The sequence below is a fragment of the Eubalaena glacialis genome, chromosome 15 (genome assembly GCF_028564815.1).
Source record: "Eubalaena glacialis isolate mEubGla1 chromosome 15, mEubGla1.1.hap2.+ XY, whole genome shotgun sequence".
Taxonomy (NCBI): domain Eukaryota; kingdom Metazoa; phylum Chordata; class Mammalia; order Artiodactyla; family Balaenidae; genus Eubalaena; species Eubalaena glacialis.
In genome coordinates, this window is record NC_083730.1 from 62,136,580 (window position 1) to 62,162,256 (window position 25,677).

The 25,677-nt window shown below is 43.5% G+C and overlaps 1 protein-coding gene across 2 annotated transcripts in view; it reads left to right on the forward strand.

Moving 5' to 3' along the window:
• The window catches only part of PTPRM (protein tyrosine phosphatase receptor type M), a 761,903-nt gene that overhangs the window by 490,421 nt on the left and 245,805 nt on the right, over positions 1-25,677 (forward strand). Inside the window, exon 14 of one of the 2 annotated variants that reach the window (XM_061169712.1) lies at positions 2,689-2,763. The exons of the other annotated variant lie outside the window; for it this stretch is intronic. Coding sequence (XP_061025695.1) covers positions 2,689-2,763 — 75 coding nt within the window. The remainder of the gene's footprint in view (positions 1-2,688; positions 2,764-25,677) is intronic. 2 annotated transcript variants of the gene reach the window in all.

The following is a 25,677-nucleotide window of genomic DNA, read 5'->3' on the forward strand; positions in this document are numbered from 1 at the left end:
ATGGCAATGTGCTTTGCTGGGAGAACTTCAGGAAACTTTGAAGGATTTCTATTGTTCTGATACAATTTCCAACTATATTCAGAAATGTGAATGTTTCTTTTTTTAATCACTAGGCTCTTTGAGAAGTTTCTCTACACTGTTTTTCTGTTCATTGTTTTGTTCAAAGAAATGCCATCCTTTCTAGGCCACAGTGCTACAGAATGAAAGTATACTGATAAAAAGAACTGAAAAGAATGTTGAGATGTAAAGCTAATTAAGATTCCTTTTAATTACTCATACTCAACACACAAGCAAACAAATTATATAGTAAGGCCGCTCATATATGCTAATCTGCTATCATTTAGCTATGGGTTTAGAAATAGAAACATAAATATGATACACATTTGCCGCTCTGCATTTTGTAGAGAAAATATTTCCTTTTCTCGACTTGAAAGTCTCCATAATGTATGTCATGAGTGCATTAAGGCCCCCGAGAAGTTCCTAAGGAAAGGAAACCTGTTTAACTTTGTTCAGCCCTACAGTTTCTAAATTTATTTGACCCAATCTCATTTTTCAAGGAGCCCTAGAGTCATATAAAACCCAGTTTGGTAAATACTGGGTCTTCAAATTCCAGAAGATACCACCACCTGTAACTGAAACGGCAGGTTAGGAGCCGATACACCGGGTGTGATGTTTACTCTCCCGTGTGCACCTTTGTACCTAAAGGAGACCCTAAGCTTATCAGCACCAGACGCCGTCTTTAAAGCCTAGGAATTTAGCGATATTCTCTTTCATAATGCATTCTTTTGATATTTTAAGACATAGTGCAGCAAGTTGTTCTGTAAAGGGCAGATGGTAAATATCGTAGGCTTCCTGACCCACACTGTCTCCATCAGAGCCCCTCAGCCCTGCCTTTGCTGTGGAAGGGCAGCCGTCATCATGGGTGAACAATGAACATGACTCTTTGCCAATAAAACTTTATTTGCAAAAGCAGGCAGTGGGCCAGCTGACCCCTATATTACAGTAATTTGTAACAAAATCAAGTTTTTTCCTTGTAACCAAGAATAATTGTCACAAAGGAACACTTTACAAGGCAGAACATAGAGATCAGATAGAAACCCTTCCTGATCCCTGTCATGGACTTTTCCATTTGAGTTTTGAGCCTCAGTTTGTAACTTGTCTTCCTTTGAGTTGTGAATACAGGGCTGCCTGACATAGCTCTTTTCAAATATCTTTTTGTTCATATTGTTTACCAATTTCAGTATCGGATAGATGTTCTATTTTTATAGAAACAATGTAATTTTTCTCAGACGTAGAGTAGGTCAAATTTTCCTGTAAGTAATGGAAAACTGCACAGGAATGTTGGTTGAACAACAGTATCTATGACCAAGCAAGTGTTCTGTGCATAAACTTGGAATTGGTACCAACTTTATCACGAGTCTTAGAAATAACATTTTACTGTTTACAGTTTATTATGCAATTTTGCATACTGTGTCATACCAAGAAAATTATCTTTGTGATATCTTGGGAGTTCTCCATTCTCTGTCCAAACTGTTAGTTTATTCATCTCACTGAGCAAAACTAAAAAGTTTTCATTAGTAACACGTGAAAGATGATGATACCACTTTTAAACCCAGTTGCCTCTGTTGTCTGGCTACAAGGAGCAACTCTGTTTGAACAGTGCAAAGGGATATTTCAAACTATTATGTACCAGCAGTTTTGGGTTTAATTGTCTGCAGATGGTAGATGATCTATTTTCCTTACTTGTTGCCACATTTCTGATAGCACCCAGGCTGTTCCATGTAAATTAGTCATCTTTCATGTAAGCCTGTCCTTAATTTTCCAATATTTTTTCTTTGCATCATTTTCCAGCTGTATCATGTTAGAACTGACGTTTTAATTTTCTCTCTTTTTTTTTTTCAATATCTGTGTGTCATGAATGTTAACCATTTAAACTCAACTGCTGAGCTCTTCAGGCAAACCAAGAAGCCCGCCTGGTCCGCTTCAAGAATCTTAATCATTTCTCTGGTCACATGTTAACCATGACAACTATAGCAAAGGCAATGATTAGTCTCTTTTTTTTAACTGATGTTTTGAGATGCATTTTTTTTTCATTCCCTGAATGTGACAAAATAAAGTTCCTAAATGGAAATTCTCTACAGGAAATTTAGTTATCAGAGAAATTTCTCTACATAAAAATGTTTTTAGTGAAGGAAGATAATATTCTTCACAAAGGTGATTTTAGCAAGAAGAGAAAATATTGTGACTTAAGCAGAAGAATTTTAAATAACCTATTACATGTTGAAAGCTTCAAGTTTGGCTCATCAGAATTAGCAATGAATCTTTCTACCCCCTTCTCAGGAGCAGTTGAAAACACTATTCCATCTAGATCCTTATTTAGAACGAATGTTTTTGGTTTTTGCTTTTTTTTTCCCCCTTTAGTCAATCTATCCACAATCTCAGCCCAAGCTTGCAACTGTGTCATGGTTAGAAATCCAACTGCCTGATGAAAGCCTGTTTAAGGGAAACGAACTCAGAAAATTCAACGGCTCGCTGTGGTTGTTTTCCTTTTTCCTTCTCTTTTTGTTGTTGCTGGAAGAAAGTTGAGATGATGTGATATGCGGATGGAGATTCTCCTTGCTAGCCTAGCTTCAGTCTGGCTTTTTCTTCCCTCATGCATGCTGACCTGGGAATCTTCCTTTGCCATAGCTGCGATAATCGTGACTCAGCTTACGACACCTCACATTCGCATCGCCCCTGCTGCAGGCGACGACCAGCTGACAGGTCAGACCTTCAAGTATAGATGAGTCATCTTGCCCATTTCCTGCTCATTTTTCTCAGCTTCGTTTCCCCTCTACATCTCCTCCTTCGCTTTAAGGCTTGTTGACAATGTCTCCGACTCTCGGTACAGACCTGTGCCCGCGTTAAATTAAGTGGTGTGCTCGGCCTCTTCTGTGTGCACATGTATACCCCTGCATTCAGCACAGCCCCGCTGCATGATCCCATTGTCTGTGTGTCTGTCGGTATGTTCCTTTCTAGCCTAATGTTATACAGAATGAAATTTGCTGGATTTGCAATGGCAATGCCATCAAAGAGGATTTCAATCAAAACACGTAAAGATGTTTTCCCAGTTATCCAAATTAATCCAGAAAGGCGTCAAGATCTGAGCGTGAGAGGTTTATTTTCACCTTGTAGGGTCTAGTTTGCACACGCATTTAGCAATCCACAGGCTCGTCTGCCAGTGTTGTTAAGTGAAGCCACCCAAAGATGTTTGGGGTGACGCTGTTCAAACAGCTTTTCAAGTTCCTACAACTGGAGCAGAGCTGATTGCATTCCTTATAGATCCTTGTTTCAAAGCACACTGTTTATAGCAAGCAGAGGCACATCTGCAAGTCAAATGCACTGAATAATTTAGGGAAGTTTTTAAAAAATTGAATGGCTTTGAGTCGTGGAATTGAACTATGTGCCTCTTTATACCAAGAGAAGTTAGCTTGTCCATTTGAACTGCCTCTAAAGGTATATGGACAAACGTATAAACTTATATAGGAAAAGAATGCAGTACATTACTGCATATCAAAGGTGCGTGGTTAGAGAATGCCAAAAGACCAGCTTTGGTCCTGCAAGGGAAGCAAGCCATTGTCAAGGTTTCTAACACAGTCACAGGAGCAGGACTCAAGTTCTGCTTTCAGAGGCATCACCAATATGGTAGTTTGTTGCATGAGTTATAGGCATGAGGAAGCCAAGTAAGAAACATGCAACTGCATTCCGTAGAATTTCCACTCCTGCAACTGTTTTGTGTGTATGAGATTAAGGCATATACCCTAACATTTAAGAAAAAAAAGTAAAGCTTAACTCATAGTAAGAATTCATGAATGTTTAAGTTGTTCCGTGAGCTTATTATTTTGGAATATAAAGCAGCTGAGACTCAGGAAAATTATAGACTGCTTTTTCTAAGGTAAAGAACTGTAGGATAATTTTACTTCTTTCTCAGCTGGAATTCCATACATATTTTCAGCCCTCTGTTTCAGGGCCTAAAAGCTATAAACTTATTACTAACAGTTCTGCCTTTGCTTTCAAGTTTCTTTTAAGCATATTTCTTTTACTGGTTGAAGTTCGGTTGTTGCAGACACTCTCTTATCCTGAACTTCTGATGTGTTCCTCCCAACAGTTGAAGTACTTAGGGGATCGTGTCTTTCTTACATAAGTCCTCTCCTCTAAAACCTTTATGTCTCAGGCCTGGCCCATGCACTCTGCATAGGGTTCTGTGTCCACCTTGAAGGTAATCTGGGATCTTCAGCAAGTCTGACCCCTGCCCCATTACATCTGAGCTGGTACCAGTCTTGTCAGCAAACATTAAAAATAGGTTGGCCTCACTCATAAAGTGAGTACTTGTAGGGAATATAGTTAAATAGCCCCTTTTGAGACTTTCCCCATAACCCACTGCCTTCAAATTCAGCACGTGGTTTACTAGGAATAAAGTAAGAGAAACTTCTGAATATAGTGTTCCCTCTAAAACTCCCATGATTAAGAAGACACCTCATAAATCAGCCTCCTTCCCAAAGCTTTCAGATCCATTGTACCTTGTTATTTTGTAACTAGTCTGCGGAGGACGCGTACATAGCTGAAGTATGTGGCGGCTGTCTTTTAAGGGCTGCAGGTGATCACCATCATTTACTTTGGTTTATTAGGGATGAAAATGATGGAGTGTTAGAATAAGCCTCAAAAGCCAGTACAAAACTACTCTTGTCCTTTTTTTCAGTATTTCCTGCTGCTGTTAGTGATGGTTACTGTTACCCAGATAAATTCAAGCTCAAGTAATATTTCTTTTGTATTTTCTATTTGCATCAGCCATCCACTTGGATAGCAGTAACACTGTCTTTTTTAAATAGATTTATTCCTGAGTTGTACTGCAAGCATGAGACTTCATTCATTCAATCGCTGATTGACATTTAGCACCTTCTGACTGAGCACTGATTGAGCACCTTCTGTGTGCCAGGTCAAGGGCTACTAACTCTCATAAATACGTTTACTTTGTGTGGTTGCCCAGACTCTTGGCATCAGACATATTTGCATGAGTGACACCAAAACCTAAACGCACACATGCTCTTATGAATGAAAAATGACCATCATGCTTGTCATTTCGTAGTTGAGAAGAGACAACAGCTTTGTAACAATGGGGGGAAAGGACGTGTATTTCAAAATCTTTCTCTTCCTGTCGAGTTGCTTAGAAAATGGTCAGTGGGACAGTTCTGAACATTTCACATCTGTGACCCATTGTTTACTAGATCAACACAGGCCCTTCCGGAAGCCCAACACAGGCCCTTCTGGAAGCCAACAGGAAATCACGAGGGATGCATTCTGAATGCCTAGCAATTGTCTGGTCCGTTTTGTTTTAATTGTGCTGATATCTTGCCCCTACAAATGCTACTGGAAGCTGCACTTAGAGGAAACTTTGATAAGACAGTGAGTCCTCCACAGCCTAGATCCTGTTGTCCCAGAATGTAATCCATGCTGGTTCGGTTCACCTCGGTGTAGATGGGACCCCCCCTCCCTTCTGTAACAGAGAACGCAAGCACCCGGTGACCTGACTCCCAGCACCTGGACCGTGTCAGACACAGCAAAAGTGCCCATAAATGTTGGCTAATTTAATTCACTGAATGAATGGATCTCAGATGCAGGATGCTGGTATGTTTGATAAGCAGGCCTGTCATCACACTGGGGCTGTTTCTTAAACTTTTTTGTCCTCAATCAACAGTAGGAATACATCACCACCCCAACATACACACATACACATACACAGATGTTTAACTGAAGCAAAAGATTTAGAAACTGTCCTACCAGTGCTACTCCCTGAATAAGCTGCATTCCGACCTGTTCTATTCTGTTCTATCTTATTCTATTTCATTTTTTTAAATTTAGGTGCTACCTACTAAATCGATTTCATTTCACTAATGGGTTGTAACCCACAGTTTTAAAAAACAATTTACTAAACCACTATAGTTAGGGGATTATGAAAGGGAACAGAATATATAATTGAATTAATGGTCCAGTCTTACCTCAAAACTCCTAAAGAGAGCACACAGAAAATTCTAGAAACTGGAAATGCTTCTTTCTACTTCATTCCCTCAGTTTCGTTATTAATTGTCTATAATATAGAACTGCTTTGGGAAGAAAATTAAAAGCTGCACATGCTAGAAATTTTAAGATTTTTTTACTTCACTTTATAAATACCTCTAGGCTGTTTATTTTATATTGATATTTCTGTTTATGATTTAAAACCCCAGCCAGCTCTGAGATGCTGTGGAGAATGGTTTCCTTCAACAAGTACTTTTTATCATCTGTTTTGGTTAAGACATACATCTAAAATGATAAGATCTGTATTGTAGAGTATTTATAAACAAGGTGACTTCTGGGATTCAAGTACAAATCAGATACATCAGAGCATGTAGAATTACTTGCTAGATATAATTAGTACTAAAAAAAATAGAGAACTAACCAACACTTATTCCCACATAAAGTTTGAAGTTTTGAAAAAGATACGTGTAGGAGATGTGTGTGTCGATAAAGATAAACACAGCCCGACATCAGCTAAAGTGGCGAAAACAGATTTTATTCAGTAACTGCTGACTTGTAAGGGTCGAGCTGCGCTCCAGTCTGATTTGCTGAGAGGTGACTGGGCCTTTACATGGAGGATGAAGGGGTGGGGAGGAGGTGATGGGGGCTCAGTAGGGTCAGGGAAGTGAAACATTGGTCCATGTGACACCATCTGGTTTGCTGACTGGCGCTTATGGAATAAGTCAGGTCCTCCCGTCCACAGAGGCTGGGAGCCGGGGCCCTGTCCTCAGATGTCGCTGGGACCAGCATCCGTTCTCTGGGCAGCCTTGAGTTTCTCAGGGGGCCTGGGGTCCCCTAGGGATGCAGCCTTGAGCTGTTAGAAATTATGTCCGTCTTTGTTCAAGTCTCTGTGGGCCCAGGTTGGGGCCTGGTGTAGAGGAGGACTCAGAGGAGCCTGACTGGGGTTTGGTCCCAGAGAGAATCCTGTCACTTCTCCCTCCTTCCCGTGTGAGCAGCAGGGACTCATTGGAATGGTGGCATCTGGAAAAGGAAACGAGGACGTGTGACCAGCTTCTTCTGGGCATCGTCCTCAGGACACAAATGTTCTGTTGTGTCAGAGGGGCTCAGAAGAGCCCACCTAGAGTTTGGTCACAGCGAGAATCTTTGTCAGTATATCGGCAAAGCTCTCACGAAATAAACCCCAAGGAATTTCTCTTTTGCCCCAACGTGGCTCTTAAAGCAAACAGAGAATTTTTTTTTTTTTTTTAATGTAACATATAACACACAGAAGTCAGTGAACTAGGTCTCCACTGAGGAAGGAAGCGACCCCATTGTTACGGACAACCTTCTGTTCGAGAGACCCCACTGCATCCCTTCACTGACTCCTGAGGAAACCCCACAGCCTGCGCTCTCAGCTCCTGTTCCCGTCCTTCCAAGTATCGCTGGAGAAACTGCAGAAACAGGCAGACATTCTCGAGGTCTGCACCTTGGCCACAGTGATGTCCCCTGCCCGAGCAGTGACAGAGGCTGCGTCCACCCCGCCGGCCACTGCAGGGCTTGTTCTGCCTGAGAAGGTCTCCTCGTCCCTCAGATTATCCAGCCAGGACCCTGAATTTGGGGTATTTTCTCTCTTTGACTCTTGAATCCATCTAGAAGTTACCACTGAGATGGCCTGAAGTGTTTCCAGGGCAGAGGTCCAGCTTCTTCCCAGAGAAACAACCAGTTAGGCTGGTTTCATCATTAAATAAGCAACTACTTTCCCACAAGAATGAAAGGCCATGTCGTCATGTATTCAGTTCTCACATGTAGATTGCGCGAAGGGCCTCTTTGTCTCTTCCTACAGTGTTATCATCACCTTTTGATGACACTGGCTTTTAAGACATTTTCTGATGAAACTAGAATTCTCTCCTTTTCTCTGTCAGAAATCCCCCAGCCCTCATCCTTCTCTGTCTACTTACCAGCCCTCCCAGCAGCCCAGAAGCCCTAGAATGACCAGCTTCCCTCCCCTCCCTGACCCCCTCCTCCCTCTGCCTCCGTCCACACCAGTCCCCGCTGTTGTCCTTCAGACACACCAGCCAAGCTCCCACCTTCAAGCTCTCGCTCCAGCTTCCCCTGCTTGGGAACATTCCTCCCCAGATCCCCGCTTGCCTGACCCCCTCACCCCCTACAGCCTTTGCTCAAACCCCACCTTCTCAGGGAGGTCTGCCTTGAACACTTGGCCTTCCTAAGGGCACAGCCCCCCGATGCCTCTCTCCCTGTGTCTCCCTGACACAGTCTGTCCCCTTCCATTACCACGTCCTTGTTCTTTACAGCACTTATCACCTCTGTGCCTATTTGTTCTGTTTCTACCGTCTTTGTCCCCCTCCTGGAATAGAAGCTCCCTGAGGGCAGGAATCTGTCTGCCGAGCTCTGATAAATCCTAGACATCAGGAAGGTCCAGTGCCCACAGGCAGCCAGGTCCCAAAAATGCCACTGAGATTCTCTTTGGAATCTTATTAAATTTATGCATCATCATCACTGTGGGAAATAAGATAGATTCCTTCATTTATTCGGATCTTGTCGTACGACTTTTAATACAATTCTGGAGGATTTTTTTAATATGTAAGTCATTTTTGTCTAGTCTCCCCCCAAAAGATATTCCAAGTTCAGCCACATCTCACCTTCCCACGGTCACCACCCCCCAGGCATTTGACGGGTCCCTGACTCGCTCCCATGACTCGCTACTCATTCATTGTCCACGCCGCAGCCGACCTGACGTGTGAAATCGAAGCCTGGCCCCGTCACTCCTCTTCAGAATCCATCGAAGAGCTTCCCATGGCACGCAGAATAAATTCCGAGCTTGGCATCACAGTGCAAGGGCTGCACCCTCCGGCCCGGCCTCACAGATCCTCATCTCACATCCCTCACTCTCAGCGCCCATCTTCCTTCTGTTTCTCCAGATCACCAAGCTGATCCTGTGCCGACTGTTTGCACTTGCTCTGTCCCCCGCCTTCCCATCACCAGCTGCTCCTCAGCACCAAGGTTCAGCTCAAGTGTCACTTCCTCGGGAGGCCTCCCTAGACCGTGGTCCCCGAAGTCCGTGGCCCGGTGACCCCCTGGCCACCGGCCAGCCCGTCACTCTGCCTCTCTTGGAAGTTCCCTGACGACTCTGTATCTCCCTCTTAGGATGTGATGGGAGCAGGGCTTTGTCTGTCTCTCCTGTTCTACCAGAGGGTGTTCAAAATTATTTACTGAGTGACTGCACAGTTGATGCTTTTCCTTGTTAAATTTATTCCTAGGTATTTTGTAGCTTTCCTCACTATGATAGGTAAATTTTGAACAAATTTTGAATGAAGGTGAGAATCTTTTGACATTGGTTTATTTTGCCTACTTTTGACTGATTTTATGTTAATTGCCAAATATGTCTCTTCTTTATAGTATATATTTCTAATTCAGTCGACCTTTCCATTGCAAATAAAAAAGACTCATGGTTTTGCAACCCATTTACAAAAGCACAGTTTTAATCAGCCATTTCTTTTGGCCAGAGCCATAGAAAAGTTTCCTTTTCACTGAATTGTTTGGCGAGAGGCCCACCCACTCACAGCAACGTTATCTGTTTTACTCCCAGTCCCAGATTGCGTCTGTCCACTACTCCACCTCCGCCTGTCAGACCCAGCCAGTGGGTCCTCGGTGCTGTTTGTGAGCAGTAATCTGGGGCAGGGTAAATGCAGAGAGGCAGTGTCTGTCCTTCTGTGGACCCAAGGTTCTCTGTAGGATGAAGACATAACTGAAAGCGGGTCTTAGCCACATTGTGTAGCTCCAAGGACTGGCTACAGCGTGAAGGTGGTAAGATTATTCACTGACCTGTAGCTCAGTCAGTGGCAGGAACAGCATGTGCAAAGGCCCCAGGGTGGGAAGTAGCTTGAGCAAGAATGAAGGATTGGAAAACGGCCACCATGGCTGGACGGATGTGTGAGTACTCAGGTTGTACAGGTGAAAGGAGGTCGACCGTGACCCTGTAAATTACAGTAAGGGCTTTGATCAAGAACAGTAGGAAGCACTGAGGTGTTTGCAAGAGGGGCAGACAGGTTCACGTCTGCAGTAGACACCCCAGCCGCACTGGAAACATTGGAGGAGAGGTGAAAGAGGCGAAGAGACTGAAATAAAACTCTAAGAAATGGAAGATGGTCCGCCAGCCTGGAGGAAAAGAACAGAGTGAGTGGATACAAATAGAAGAGCTAAATGCCAGGGAGTTGATACAGTCTGAGTCCCTGCCCTGGGTTATTGATCATCTACAATCAGCATGAAAGAGCACATGATAGGACACTAAAGGGACAGGTTCCAACACATCTTAGCAACACGTTGAGTACCTTGGAGATGGGATGGTTTCATTCAGCCTCTTGCCCGAGATCACCACTGCATTTATTTTGCGCGCTATTTACCGGGGTGTGCATATGAATCAAAACTGGCAAAGAACATAAAGGATAATAAAACTCAGCAATACTGCTTGAATATATGCGCACTGAGATAAAGTCTCACCACCTTTACCTGCAGACAGTTATATTTTGCCCTTTCAAGAATTCAGTCATCCATCGACAGATGAATGGATAAAGAAGACGCGGCACATATATACAATGGAATATTACTCAGCCATAAAAAGAAACGAAATTGAGTTATTTGTAGTGAGGTGGATGGACCTAGAGTCTGTCATACAGAATGAAGTAAGTCAGAAAGAAAAAGAAATACCATATGCTAACACATATATATGGAATCTAAAAAGAAAAAACAAATGGCTCTGAAGAACCTAGGGGCAGGACATGAATAAAGATGCAGACGTAGAGAATGGACTTGAGGACACCGGGAGGGGGAAGGGTAAGCTGGGACAAAGTGAGAGAGTGGCATGGACATATATACACTACCAAATGTAAAATAGATAGCTAGTGGGAAGCAGCTGCATAGCACAGGGAGATCAGCTTGGTGCTTTGTGACCACCTAGAGGGGTGGGATAGGGAGTGTGGGAGGGAGATGCAAGAGGGAGGAGATATGGAGATATATGTATATGTATAGCTGATTCACTTTGTTATGAAGCAGAAACTAACACACCATTGTAAAGCAATTATACTCCAATAAAGATGTTAAAAAAAAAAAAAGAATTCAGTCATTAGGCTCATAAAGTGTTGTACTGGAGATAGTTGCTTATGTCTACTATGAAATATGTGTGGAAATAGGTGGGGTTTTTAAAAATTTATTTATTTATTTATATTTATTCTGGCTGCGCTGGCTCTTAGTTGCAGCGTGCGGGATCTTTTAGTTGTGGCATTCAGCCTCTTCGTTGCTGTGTGGAAATAGTTTTACCTACTACTCCAGGGGCCGTATTGTATGTCTCTTTATACTTTCCACAACCTGCCACTCAGAGCTGGGCACGTGAAAGGTACTCAGAGACCAGCTCTCATTTTCCGATGGAATGAATTCACTTGTAAAAGATAAAATGGTCTTAAAGGTGTGGACTAATTTCCACACCACTTTTTAAAAATAACATCCCCCCGAGAGGAACTCCTGACTGTCGCGCCGTCAGGACTGGGTCTCCCGGAGGTACAGAGTGTCACGTGACCAAGTGTCCCATGGGCCTCCGTTGGCCAGCCTCCCGTCCGGCACTTCCAGGAAGGGTGTACCGTTCAGTTCTGATAGAAATAAGTCTCAGATTTCCGTCCCTGAAGCCCTTAGCTGTCGTGGCTGTGCTCTGCGCTGCTCCACGAGCATCCACTGTCCGTACTTTAGGAGGCAAGCTTCCCTCGTTCATCCTTCACATTGAAGACCTTCTCATCTCCTTGGAGAGCTTGATGGGTAATGAGCTCTGCGTTAAGAGATGAGGATTCAAGGAAATGTAACTTGTCTACCATCTTTGTTAGGACCGACATAAAACAGTTCAATAAATAACCCACTTCAACAAATTTACCAGTTTCTTGAACTCTTTGTAATACGATAAGTGCATAATGAAATAAGTTAACTTATAATCAGTTGGGCTCTAAACGTACTATCCTATTATTCCCCAGTCATGGAGTCATAGAGCTTCGATTGGACCTTTTGATAAAATTTTGAGTGAAAATTAAGCAAAGAAAATACCTCCTTTAGGCTTCCTTATCAATTAAAATGCCAAACCCTTTATTGAAGCCGGTAATCAATATATTGGAAAGAGTGGCTGAGTAAGACCTACCATTTTCCAACTAGTTAGGTGTCCTGGCTTTTTTCAAATGCAGTATCCTATCAGTACAGAGGATTAGCAATTCACCTGCCCCATCCTGGGCATTTCTTAGTAAAGAGGGAACAGGGTATCAGTGCTGTACATTTCAGAGGCCAACATGGGCAGTTAACGTGAGGAGAATTTGGTCGGAATTTCAGCATCTCTTATAAGGGTTGCTTGAGGATTCTAAAATTTCCTTTTCATCTAGAAGAATATAAAGTGAGGGGAAATTTTTATTCTTCCTGCAACACCAGCTGAATGCATTTTAATGGGCTATAGTGTCACGGGTAATTTATTGCCCTTTTTTGTTCTTTTATGTGTTATATTTGTCATTTTGCTATGGCAGTTTCATCTATAAAATGGTATAGTTACAAGACAATGATGAGAGAATACAGGACTGCCAGGGAAGATCCTGTTCCTTTTTCCCTGTCATTTTTGGAAGGAAACACTGAGTCGAATGTCAAGCACTTAGTTTCAGAAATAATATATTTGAAAAGATATATATTACCCTGAAATAGTGTTGTTTTCCATTTTTACTACATAAACTTTAGAATTTCTATGTAAAAGATTTTCAGTGTAAGAGAGCCATTTAATTTTTCAGTATCCTTTTGTGTTTTCTCATTCTATCAGCAGTGTGATAAAGGAAAATAAAACAATGTGTTTAACTGTCTTTTATTTGCTTAAGGCATAGAGCTTCCTGGCTTGAAAAGCATAAATTGAAATTTTATATTTTAGGAAATCTACCGTATAATTTTGTTATTAATCTAGTGCATTGTGCATATCCAAAAGGAATGCTGAAGGTAAAGTTTTGAGCTTAAAATAAACCAAAATTTGGGTAAAAGATGCAAAATACTGGGAAAAAGACAATGCCTGCAGTTTTAAAAAATAGAGATTTTGCACAAAAGATTTTATGTCACTGAGTTAAATTATTCTTGCCTTTTCTGTAAGGAATATATAGTATCAATTTTATAGTGAAATTATATTCATACTTGATATCAATTAACCTGGAAAAGGCCTGGATATTTTTTTAAATATTTATTAAAGCTGAGTGACAATACCTGTTTTACTAGGTGTTTCTTTTTACCTCAGTGGCTAGCATGGAACTAGACAACATTGTAGCCATTCACTGACTATTGTCGATAGATACCAATTGTGATACTTTGGTTTTCAGCACTTTACTTGCTTTAGAAAAACGTGACTACCATTTAGAACATAAGGCATCAAGATGAATTCCAACAGCTTAATGTCTAAGAAACCAGTGAATTCCACTGAGAATTTGTAGGCAAAGGACCATGTCTTACTGCTGTGCTTTTTTGGTTGACTTTGGACTAGTTTCTCCTATAAATAAGTATTTTTAGAATACTGTAAAATGCTTAGTATATGTGAGAGGTTGTTGTTTTGTTTTGTTTTATAAATTTATTTATTTATTTATTTTTGGCTGCATTGGGTCTTAATTGCTGCACATGGGCTTTCTCTAGTTGCGGCGAGCGGGGGCTACTCTTTGTTGCGGTGCACGGGCTTCTCATTGCGGTGGCTTCTCTTGTTGTGGAGCACGGGCTCTAGGCGCACGGCTTCAGTAGTTGTGGCTCGTGGGCTTCTAGAGCGTAGGCTCAGTAACTGTGGCACATGGGCTTAGTTGCTCTTCAGTATGTGAGATCTTCCTGGACCAGGGCTTGAACCTGTGTCCCCTGCATTGGCAGGCGGATTATTAACCACTGCGCCACCAGGGAAGTCCCTGTGAGAGGTTTTTAAAGTGTTTATGGGTGTGAGCCAGTGTACTGAGTCAGAATGGAAAAGAAGTCAGAACTTCCTCCAGCATCTTAACAGGGCAACATGTTGAGGAAGCAAATCAAGAAAACTTCCAGGATAGATCTAGCGTAGACAAAACTCTTTTCTGGAGAAGGAATTCTTATTTTAAATACTCTACTGACCTTATATGAGAATCAAGGGAAAGGTCCAGGACCAGAACAGAAAGTTGAAAAAGCACAGTCCTTTCAACCCAGGTGCCTCATCTTATTTGCCCTTTTGACAATATCAGTGTCAAAACTTGTTCATCAGTGTCTCCAGAGGGCTGACGGGGAGGCCCAAAGTCTTTAAAAAGATTGACTTCTGAAGTTCTAGCATGTTCAAATCCCCCCACACAGGCACACGCGGGCACATATGTACTGCTTTTAGAGTTGTCATTGTTTTCATGTGAGAGAATCTTGGGTTTGACTTTGAATGTCTGATTCGTTCTCAGGCCATGGTTTTTCTAGCTTAGGGACCATATATTCTTAATCAAATAACCTGTCTCTCTCTCTGGAAAGGTTGCCCCAGGGGGAAGGGGGAAAGAGGGGTCGCTCTCCTTTGTGGAACTGTAGCCCTTGTCTAGCTGCCTTCCCATCTCATATGCTTGTCAGACTGGAATCCAGGGCTTCCAGAAGGGAGTATCACTTTCCTTGGTGGTAAATCATTTAAAACATTATTTGCATTAAAAATCAGTATATCACAGAGCAAAAGGCAACATTTACATGCTCCATTCAAAATATAGAGCTATGGACTTCAAAGAAATTTGAAGCCAGTGGTAGGCCACTCAGGATAAAGCCCAGATTCAAGCTTCGGCCTGTCCTCTCCCGCCTGCCTTATAGGCACAAACGATGGGAAAATGCAAGAGTCGCAGCTACCCTTGACCGGCTCAGAGGGAACAGTGAAGGCCCTCGGGTTTAGACTCCGGATCATCTTCAAAGCCACACTTCCTAGGGCCATTTTCAAACATGTCAGACAGGAATCTGGGCCTGGATTTAACAGGGCAGTTCTCAGGGAAACTCTGGGTCCCAGCGCACAATTCAGAAAGTATTTGCTTTAGATAAAAGGTAGTGAGCTCAGGTCCAGACTTCTTGGGCACATCTCTTAAACTCCAAAACTCAGCTTCCATATCTGTAAAATGTGAGAATACTATTTCTTAACCTCACAGGGGGCGGTGGGAGAATTAATACAATAACATATGTAAAGGACCTCTCACAAAGCTGGCTGGGGGTCAAGGCAGAGGAGTTGGCAGTTGCTGGTAACTTCTTTTGTGGCTTTGTTGTTTGTTGTTGTCCTAATAGAGGATTGTTTATGGCTGTTAGGGCTTTCAAGAGACCAACGTAATTAACGCAGGCCACTGCCCCTCCCAAGCTTGAATGCTAACCCCACCCTTCCTAGAGGTTCAAACTTGAACTTCCCAGAAAATGAATGGATTTCTTGATGCTAGCTAGGGTGTTACCTACATGAACAGCACGTGGCTACTGGGGTCTCCAGGAACACTGGAGCGTGAGAGCAATGTGATTATTTTATTATATGTCAGGACCTGTGATGAGTCTCCCACGGATGATATTTCCCACTTACCTGCCTTTGGGATATAAACAGCATCAGCAGGACCCAGCCTATTCTCTTGCCACTGGCAACAATGGTGATGATGCTACTGATGGAAAAAAAAAAAAAAAAATCACTGCATTTTCAAAGACAGCTGCTTTATTTGAAGCAGTAATAGCCCAAAGCAGTGCCTAACCTAGTGTGCACTTCCCTGTAGCCCAGCGCACGGAATAAAACGCCAGGCTTTCTTTTGTGGTCCTGGCCATTTGGGGGTTCGTTCGTTCCTTCCTCACTGTCCTTGGTTTAGATATGGACACCTCTCTTTGTGTTTGTCCCTCAATTACACCGGTTCTCAAGGGAGCACGAGACGATGCGCTTTAATAGAACTGTATTGAGAGGGATGATAGATTATCTCATTGAGTACCTTTTTCAGACACTGGGTATGAAGTTGGGAAAATATAGAGCAGTTTGTAAGGGAAGGAGAAGCAACATAAGTTTTCTTCAACGTGTTGTTTTCATTTAGAGGAGTGAATAACTATCTCTGAGAAACAGTCTTTGAAAATCAGCCTGGCACCTGCCCGGGAATTAATAAATGGCATGTGTTCAGCACATCTATGAGAATCTCTGATGAGTTTTCCCATTTCCTCCAGTAAATATCCAAGCAATACATCACTCTAGCCATGTAATTGATGTTCAGTTTAATCTGTATAATGTACTTATTGGTATTGCTAATGATGCAGTTATTAATTATGGTTTATTATTAATTATAACAGTTTACTCAAGTTAGAGTTCTTGGTCAAAACACATTATCAGCATACCAATTTTTTTCTGAGATTTTTGCCTAGGTGCTGTCCTTGCAGTGGTTTGATTTTGTTCTTTTTTACTCAAGATTATATCTAACTTCACAGTAAACGTGATAAAAAAAAAACATGGTGGGATATTACCAATTTGGTGGGTACTTCTTGTATGTCTTTGAATAATCTCTTTAGACATTGGCATATATTTATGTATAAATATGTGTGTGCACACACACACCCCCCCCACACCAGAGTGATTTACATGTGTCTTTTAGCCAGTTTAAAGGCTTAATAAAGGGAATTTTCAGATTTCTACCTTATTTCTTCTCTGAGTTACAAGGACGTTAGAAAATGCTTCTAAAGTAAGGTCATAGGAACGATATAACCATTCTATTAAATAAAATTACTCATAATAATTGTAATCATATTAGCATTATCTTAGAAGTTTCTCCCTTTTTTTTTTTTTTGCTTTCTAAAAAGTCCCAGACCATTGTAATTATTCTCCAGCAGAAATTTTGACTCGTTTAAAGACTTATAAAACAAATTCAACATATGATCATGAAGAATGGTCTACAGCTACCTAATCATTACAAGTATTGAGTTCATAACACTTTATTGTTGACAGATACTCATTTCCTGTCTCTCTGATATGTACCCAGTTAACTTTCTCATCATTGATGGATATATATCTCACTGTTTTGGTGCTGGAAATATAACATTTTGCCACTAGTATTTATTTCCATGCTCTTTCTTTCTAGTAATCTCATTTTATCATTGATGAAAGTTTGGTCAGTAAATTTACTGGCAAAGACTTTTATCTGTCATCAACATACTGAGGAAAGCCTTCTGTGCCCTGGCTAATCTCCGGCATGGTCCCTGGAGCCAAGGCTCAGATGGTCCTTCTTTCTCAGCGTGTTGTCTTGATGGCCACGGAAGGTCATCCGAAGGCAGCTGCAGACCCCACTCATCTTAGTAACCCCCTGCTAAATGCCAGGGGTCGGTGGAGGAAAGACCACAAAATCGGACTTGTCTTTACACTTCTACGTTTTCCTCTTTTTTCTTTCCTTTTATACCCATCACTCTATGTCTGAGAACTTTAACGCAAATGGAAAAAGAATAGGTCAGCTGTGAAGAGAGTACAGATGAGAAAGAAAAATTAAAGTGAGACTTATTGGGAGAGAGCTTTGATTCAGCATGAACTGCGGGCACGTAATAAGATGCTGGGCCGGGTCATGTGAGGGCCGAAAAGTAAAACCAGCTTTGTCCCAAGGAATGCATGTTAGCGTGTAATATAAAGGACTTACCAAAATAACTGAACTCAAGGTTGAAAATAGTCAAGAGGGGTGAAAAGAAGGTGCTATAGCAGTTCAGTAGGAGAGAGAATACTTCCTTCAAAGGCACAGGAACAGTGCTGGGCTAGGTGGCCTTTGAAGGACGGGCAGGATTGAACCTATGAAATGTGAGTAGGGATGGGTCCATGGAGAAGGAGCGGCAGGGCCAAAGGGGAAATGTTCCATGGCGGGGTGGGGGGAGACTGAGCATCTCCATTTGGTTGGAACCCAGGTAGATGCAGGAAGGTAGAGAGAGAAGAGGCATAAAGTTAAGAAAGGGGCTGGGAGCCGGTTCATAGGAGGCCTGGCTGCCTTTTGAAATAAGCATTAGGAGGCTTTTGGGTTTTTTGTTTTGCTTTTTAAATGAAAGAATGGCATGATTAGGGCTCTTCTTTAGGAAGATCAGTATGGCTGGAGTGTCTAAGAGGCCGGCTGGGATGTCTCCTTAGGAGTCAAGAGCAAAATCCAGACGAGAAATAAACCAGGTCCATGGCAGTGGGAAAGGAGATGAAGAAAGTATAGCGTTTTTTGAATTTTTAGACATTGGGCAGGGAGGTAAACTGACCTAATGTCAGGTGACTGTTCTTCAACCTGAGGATAGAGTAAATAAATCTCCTTTGTAATATATTTCTTTTTTATGTGCTGAGGGTCAAAATGTCCTTTCTGGACAACCAAATTCATTTCCTTGCTCTGAATTTGATTAAGTACATGCTACATTCTAGGCACCAAGGATACAGAGAGGGAAAAGTGGCAGCTTTTCTCTGCAGGAACATGGACTCCTGCCTTTGTTTAAGCCTATACATTCAAAAACATTCCACTCACATACACAGATGGCACATGGTCAACGTTTTCTTTTAAAACTCCCCCTCTGGGGCTTCCTTGGTGGCGCAGTGGTTAAAAGTCCACCTGCCAATGCAGGGGACACGGATTCGAGCACTGGTCCGGGAGGATCCCACGTGCCGCGGAGCAGCTAAGCCCGTGCGTGTACCACAACTACTGAGCCCGCGAGCCACAACTACTGAAGCCTGCGCGCCTGGAGCCCATGCTCCGCATCAAGAGAAGCCACCGCAATGAGAAGCCCGCGCACCACAACGAGGAGTAGCCCCCGCTCGACGCAACCAGAGAAAAACCCGCGTGCAGCCACGAAGACCCAACGCAGCCAAAAATAAAAATAAATAAATTTACTTAAAAAAAAAAAAAAAAAACTCCTCCTCTGTGTTTTAAGACTTTCATTCAGGAAAGACTTATCAGGTGACCACTAGGTTACAGACATTAGATTAACGCTTACAAGTCACAAGTGGGTGAGAAATAGTACTTCCTCTTGGGAAGCTCCAGACCAGCCGTGGCACCTGCTGGTCCACCCTTGGTTAGATAAGTGCCCTTTGCCTTTTATCACAGTCCTTCTTTTCCACCCTGCCGACCATGTGTGTTTCTTTTCTTTGATTCCCTTTCAGCCTTGACCAGCACACTGTGCGCTGGAAGGATCGCATGCGTGTCACTCCTCTGGTCCAGTTCAGAACCACAGTGATCCGGCCTCTCTTGCCTGGACTTAGGCCTGGGGCGTCCTTAGCCCTCATCTATTTGTCTTATTTTTCTTGCAGGATTTTAACTTCCTTATGGCATTGTTCTGCACTTTGATTTATCTTCATTCTTTTGTTAGGCTCTCCTCTTTACAACTGGTCATGATGATTTAAGCTGGAGTCTTATCCTCCAGAATGTCAGCCGTAACCACCCGAGTGGTTACTGTGTTCCTGGGGGAAGTGGAGATGCAGTGAATCCCGTGGGCTTCAGGGTCACACCGGGATCCCGAGTGTAGCGCCCGCACCCCCTTCCCCACTCTCACGTCCCTTCTCACTGGCTTGAGACAAGCTCCTCTTCCTGACTGCTTCTGCTGCCTCGGTTTCCCCATTTGTAAAATGGCATTAATTATACCTCATGGTGTGATGTTAAATAAAGGTTACGTAAGATACCTGGCTCGCAAAGTAGGTCTTCACGGAGATCAGCCTTCTTCCTTTCCATCTAACTTAGTAGCACCTGGGCAGTTGATCAGCATACTTTAAATTCCTTTACAATTAAGAACACTTTCCAATCCCTGCTAACTCTGGGAGATCATATAACCAGGGTTTGATTCCACCAGGTTTGCCTTTTCATTGTGTCAAAGGATCTTTTAAAATAGTGCAATGAAGGACATTGGCTAAATGATAAAGTAAGATATTAATATATTAGGAGGTATTTTATAAACAACCACCCAATTAAGTATTTTTCCCATTTTGCCATAGTCTGTGAAAACCTTCCTCAAAGATATTTAGGACCAATGGTTCTCCGGTTGGATTTTTCCTCATGTCGTGTAGAGCATTACCTAGGGCGGAACATACAGATTCCTGGGTCCGACCTCAGACCTTCCATCCGGAGTCCCTGGGAAACCCAGCCATCTGCATATTCAAAAGCTCTTGGAATGATTCTTAAAGTCTCCATAATTAGAGAACTTCTGTTCTAAAATATATTAACAGAATGATACAACTAACGTAAGCCTTACTTCTTAAATAACTTCATTGTTTGAGGAAAACTATATGCTTAGTAAATGAGAGTCAGGGGGTGATGTGACCCCACTCTCTGCTGAGACCCCAGGAATCCTCAGTACATCTCTAAGGGTCACTTTTTGTGTGTGTGGCTCATTGGCCTGTAAAAAGACATGTCACACTTCTGCAGGCAGTTTGCTACACCCTGTACACTTTTTGAACCTCAGAAATACGGATTTTTCTAGCAAGGACATAGAATTTATTAGGTACACTTAACTTTTTGATAAGAGAGTGAATGACCAATTTCAAGCAGCAGAAAAAGCTGCAAGGGTCTTTTGCAAACAGTTACTGCTTTGTGCAGGATGCTGTGTGATCCTTTCTCCCACATAACTGATTTTTAAGAGCTAAACGTAAGCATGACCCAAGACACAAAGTATGGAAAACATGTCAGGGACAGTTGATTTTTATTTTAACGCCTTCAAAGTTTAGTTTCAAACAAACTGTTGGAAAGGTCCACTCTTAACTGATAACATCCTCAAAATCACCCACTCACATTTCCTTTATTGATTATTCACTTCATATGAAAGGCAAACACAGTTGATGCCTTCTTATTGACAAGCTGTTCACTCATTTTATTACTTGACGGTGATTTGAGAAATGCAGATGGAAAAAATAAAGCCATTTCATCAGACCAGTTACGGCACTAATAATTCTCTGGAAACTTCCAGAAAGTAAGTTATAAGGGTTTGATCATCTTACCCACAGGCTGTAGGCCCCATCAATAAATGAGAGCAGTAACTGTCATGAAATTAGAACAAACATAAAAAAGTAGATTAATTTTTTAGAGATGGTATATATCAAACAATCTAGCATCTCAGTTTTATATGAAAAATTATGGTTCTGATTATTACTTGTACGTCATACATGCCCTGCATGCCCTACGGTGGAAATGAGGTACAAAGGAAGAATGATAAATTCAAAAGCATAATCAGGTTACAAATAATACATAAAGTGTGAACGGAGATTATTCCAGGGGTACTGACTGACTTTGCATTCCCAGAAAGAGAAACAGTGATGTACAATTTAAATGAAAAATCTTGGAGATGTTTTGTGATTATATATAATGTTAAGGTTCAGCTGGAAAAACCAAACAGAGATGGCAAGGAATTCTAATTTTCTGAGCAGCAAGACATGAAAGAACTGACAATAATCTTTAAAACCAGGGTGTTGCTATTTTTAAGAAAAAGAAAAGACCTCGGCAAAAGGTGAAAAATAACTATGAAAATTATTTGAAATAGATTCTCTATTCCATGAAGTCATAAAAATGCTAGTCCAAAGTGGCTGAGGCTTCCCCGATGGATATTTTAGAATATCTTTGGGGACCAGTGCTCTTTTTTTTTTTTTTTTTTTTTTTTAAATTGGCTTACCAGAGCAAGGCTCTTTTTTTTTTTTAATGAATTGACATGTTTTTATTTATTTATTTATTTATGGCTGTGTTGGGTCTTCGTTTCTGTGCGAGGGCTTTCTCTAGTTGTGGCGAGTGGGGGCCACTCTTCATCGCGGTGCGCGGGCCTCTCACTGTTGCGGCCTCTCTTGTTGCGGAGCACAGGCTCCAGACGCGCAGGCTCAGTAGTTGTGGCTCACAGACCCAGTTGCTCCGCGGCATGTGGGATCTTCCCAGACCAGGGCTCGAACCCGTGTCCCCTGCATTAGCAGGCAGATTCTCAACCACTGCGCCACCAGGGAAGCCCCGACCAGTGCTCTTTGAAACACACTCGGAGAAACAATATTCTTACGTGTTTCCACAGCTTCCATTTTGTTTTTTCTCATAAGGTTTCTCAACCTCCTGTTTGTCTTTCAGCAGCTTCCCATGGTTGCTGTCCCCCGACTCTTTTCTCTCTTTCCCCCCTCAAATACCAGAAGTGGAATTTTGGTATTTGGTTTTACGTGTTGTGAGAATGAAGTATTTTGTTGTTTGAATTCAGTGCAAACGTTGAACCCAAACACCAGTTCCCCCATCAGGAAGTGGGCCAGGTATTTCCGTGACTGGCACCGACATCCACCCAGTCAGTGCCTGGCGCTCTTAGACCGGAGGGCACTGTGTGCGGCCAGCGGGGTGCCTTCCATGAGTCCCTGCATCCTTGCGGTTCCCATCACCCACTTGGGCCAGACATTGGAGGCCCCTGGCCTGGGTGAGTCAGTAGCCTTCGTTGCTGTCCAAAGGGAACGTCCTTCTTTCCTCCAGTTGGGTTTTGAAGCTCACCCGTGGCACCTCTCGTGGCCTCTTGCATCGGGCACAGAAGGCTGAGGTGTCAGTCGTCTTGCTCATCTCGAGTCCCCTGCAGAGCCTCTTTACAGGACCTGGAGCATAAAAGGAGCTGTTTATTTGAAGACTGTGAAAACCAAGATCGGCCGCATCACAGGGATGGGCATAGAATGGTTCGGGCAAGCGTCCCTTCCCTGTGTCCATCCCAGCGATGCTCCCGCCTCTGATGGGCTCACTCTCAGTGTCCATCCCATTTGCTCACTGGGATGGAACTTGGAGCAGAGCCCCTCTCTGCCTTTTCTCCTCCTCCTCCTCCCCTTCTTCATCTAGTTGTGAGGAGGGAGGAGGGGGCCCAGCTCTGTGCTCCTGGATAAACCTGCAACCCCACCTAACCCGCCCATGTCCGTCACCATCTGCCTTGAGATCATCAGGATTCATCTCATGAGGCCCTTTTTCTCAAGGAGCCCGGCTATCCACCTCCCCCTTCTTCCCCTAGACCTTCGCCCCCTTACCTCTCTGTACAACTCTCTCCAGGCCCATCCCTTCCGGCCCCTTCAAGGTCACTGCTCCAGCAGCCATCTCCTTTCCCTCCTGCGTCATCAACCTTTCCCTCTCTCGGGGACCGTACGCATCACCATTCAGAATGCCCTGATTTCTCCCATCTTAAGGAAGAGAGCATCCCTGGATCCCCACACCCTCCCTGGCTCCGTGGTGATGCTCCCTTTCTGCCTGTATCACACTGACTCCCTCCTCCTCCTCGCCGATTTCCCTCCTCCCCCCTCCCTCAATCTGCCATTCCTTTTCGTCTCCATTACTGGTCCCTCCTCGTGACACACCCTCTCTCTTCACCTCCCAAGTGCCCTCCTGAGTCTCATGGCTTTAAAGACCATCGTTTTGCTGGCAACCCCCCAAATGTTCACCCCATGTCTAGACCTCTCCCCTTTATGCCCCACAGCCTACTTGAGATCCCCTTTGGGTGTCTAGTATCTCAAAACTAACTTGTCCAAAACCAAATTCCTGATTTCCTCACCTACCCTTCCACACCTGCCCCTCCAAGTCCTCTGCATCCCAGGACATGGTAACTCCATCTTTCCAGTCACTCCTGCCAGAAACCTGGATGTTGTATCAACACACCCTCCATCCAGTTCATGACAGATACTGATGGCTGGACCGTCAAAATAGATCTCAAGTGTGACCATGTCTCTCAACCTCCACTGCCACCTTATTCCAGACCATCCTAATCTCTTGTGTGGATTATCGCAATAGCCTCGTGACTGACATACCTGTTTTCACTATTGACCCCCAACGGTCTGTTCTAAACACTGCCACCAGTGACCCTGGTGATCCTGCGTGATCCTGTTGAAAGCTAAGCCAGGTCACATCCCTCCTCCACTCCGAATCCCCCCGTGGCTCCCATCTCGTGCAGAGGAAAAGCAAAATCCTTCCAGATTCTCTTGAGGTGCCCCCAAGTCTGTCATTGTGCCCCCCACTTTCCCCGGCATATCCACTCCAGTCACACCTCAGTGTTTCACAGTCTCGTCTTGTAGCTTTAAACTTTTTCTTCCCACTGTCCTCCCTGGGTGTCAGCATATCTCACACCCCTTCCTCTTTCTGGTCTCTGCTCACATGTTATTTCTCAGTAATTCTTCTCTGATAGCCCATCTCGGAGCTCAGCGGCAGCTGCCCTGCCCTGCCATCCCCACCCCACACGGGTTTCTCTGTAGCACGAGCACCGATTGACAACCTGCACAGTATCGTTTACCTCTGGGTCTGTGTCCCACAGGAATCTACTTGCCACAAGGAGAGAGGCTTTTGTTTTACCCACGTGCTCACTGCTGTGTTTCTAGAACAGCGCACAGCACATCACTGGATGTGCAATAAACTCGATGTATAAATGGAGAATATTACTGATTTCCCCCATAGTCAAGGGCAGCCAGCCCTAGTCACCATCGTGCAGAGGTTCTGGGTAGCCACGCCCCCCTCCCTTCCCTCTAGAAAGGCTTTCCGTTTGCTCAGGAGAGGAAGACCTGGCCCTGGGGGCTCAGCCACTCCAGGCAGCGGTGATGCCTCTGTGTCCTTCTGGGCTGGTGTCCGTGGGTCTTCGGGGGAAATTTATGCAGCCTGTTCAGTGGTCAGAACTGGGCCCAGACCCTAGAGCCAGTGGCTGAGTACATCCAGTTCTCAGCCTGAGAGCTGCTGTTACTGAATTTAACGTCCAACACTGGACCAAGATGGACTGTTTCCTGCCAAGTTGAAAACCAGCCAAACACTGCATTGGCTAATCGCTCCCTTTCTTTTGAGAGTTTTCACGTTAGACATTATATCTGAAACCTTAAATAATGCAGATTCACTGGAATACCATCCTTTTTTTAAAAAAAACTTTTTTTGGTCATCGAAACAAAACAACACTCCCGGAGCTGTCACTGGGAGTCAGCAGCGTGGGCATCTGTGGAGATGATGTTCATTCTCCTTCCCCCTGAAATATTTAGCTTATTTATTGTTTTAATGAATACGTCCAAGCCTAGCTAATGCCCACTGTGAAATGCCTACATTTGAATTTATTCTCTTTAAAAGGAGCTACATGTGCAGTAACCTCTAAGCAGGATGCACAGTAGAAGAGAATAAAAACACCTTTCCATGAAGAATTAGAATTTATACCAAGAAAAAAATAATAAAAGTTTATACCATTAGAAACCCGGCAAGAAAATAACAAAACAGAGGGGGAAATATTATAACAACTCTTTTGCCAAGCAGTTTGTAAATTACACTCTTACGTTCATAGATTTGGGTAAAGGGGGAAAAAACCAAGCTATCAGTTGCAACCACATTCTGTCACAAATTATCCTCTGTCTGAGGCTGACTGACAGCTCACAAGCACATGTTTCCAAAGCAAGAAACGGGGAGAGAAGAGCATCCTGTGGGGGAAGGATGGAAGGATGCCCATCTCAGGCCGGGATGGAGGGCAGAGCACACAGAGAAGGCAGGGATGGTGTGTCCCTGAGGGAACCTGCAGTGAATGACACACCTTCGCGAGATTATCCCGGGGTCTTGACTCATTTCAGCCCAACTTGTGTTTCCCCAGAGTAGTCCTAAACCCAGACACCTGAACCAGCCCCTTCACCCAGGCCCCGCCACGGTGAGCTGCTGGCCGTACCTTTCAGGCAAAGGGAGGGTCGTG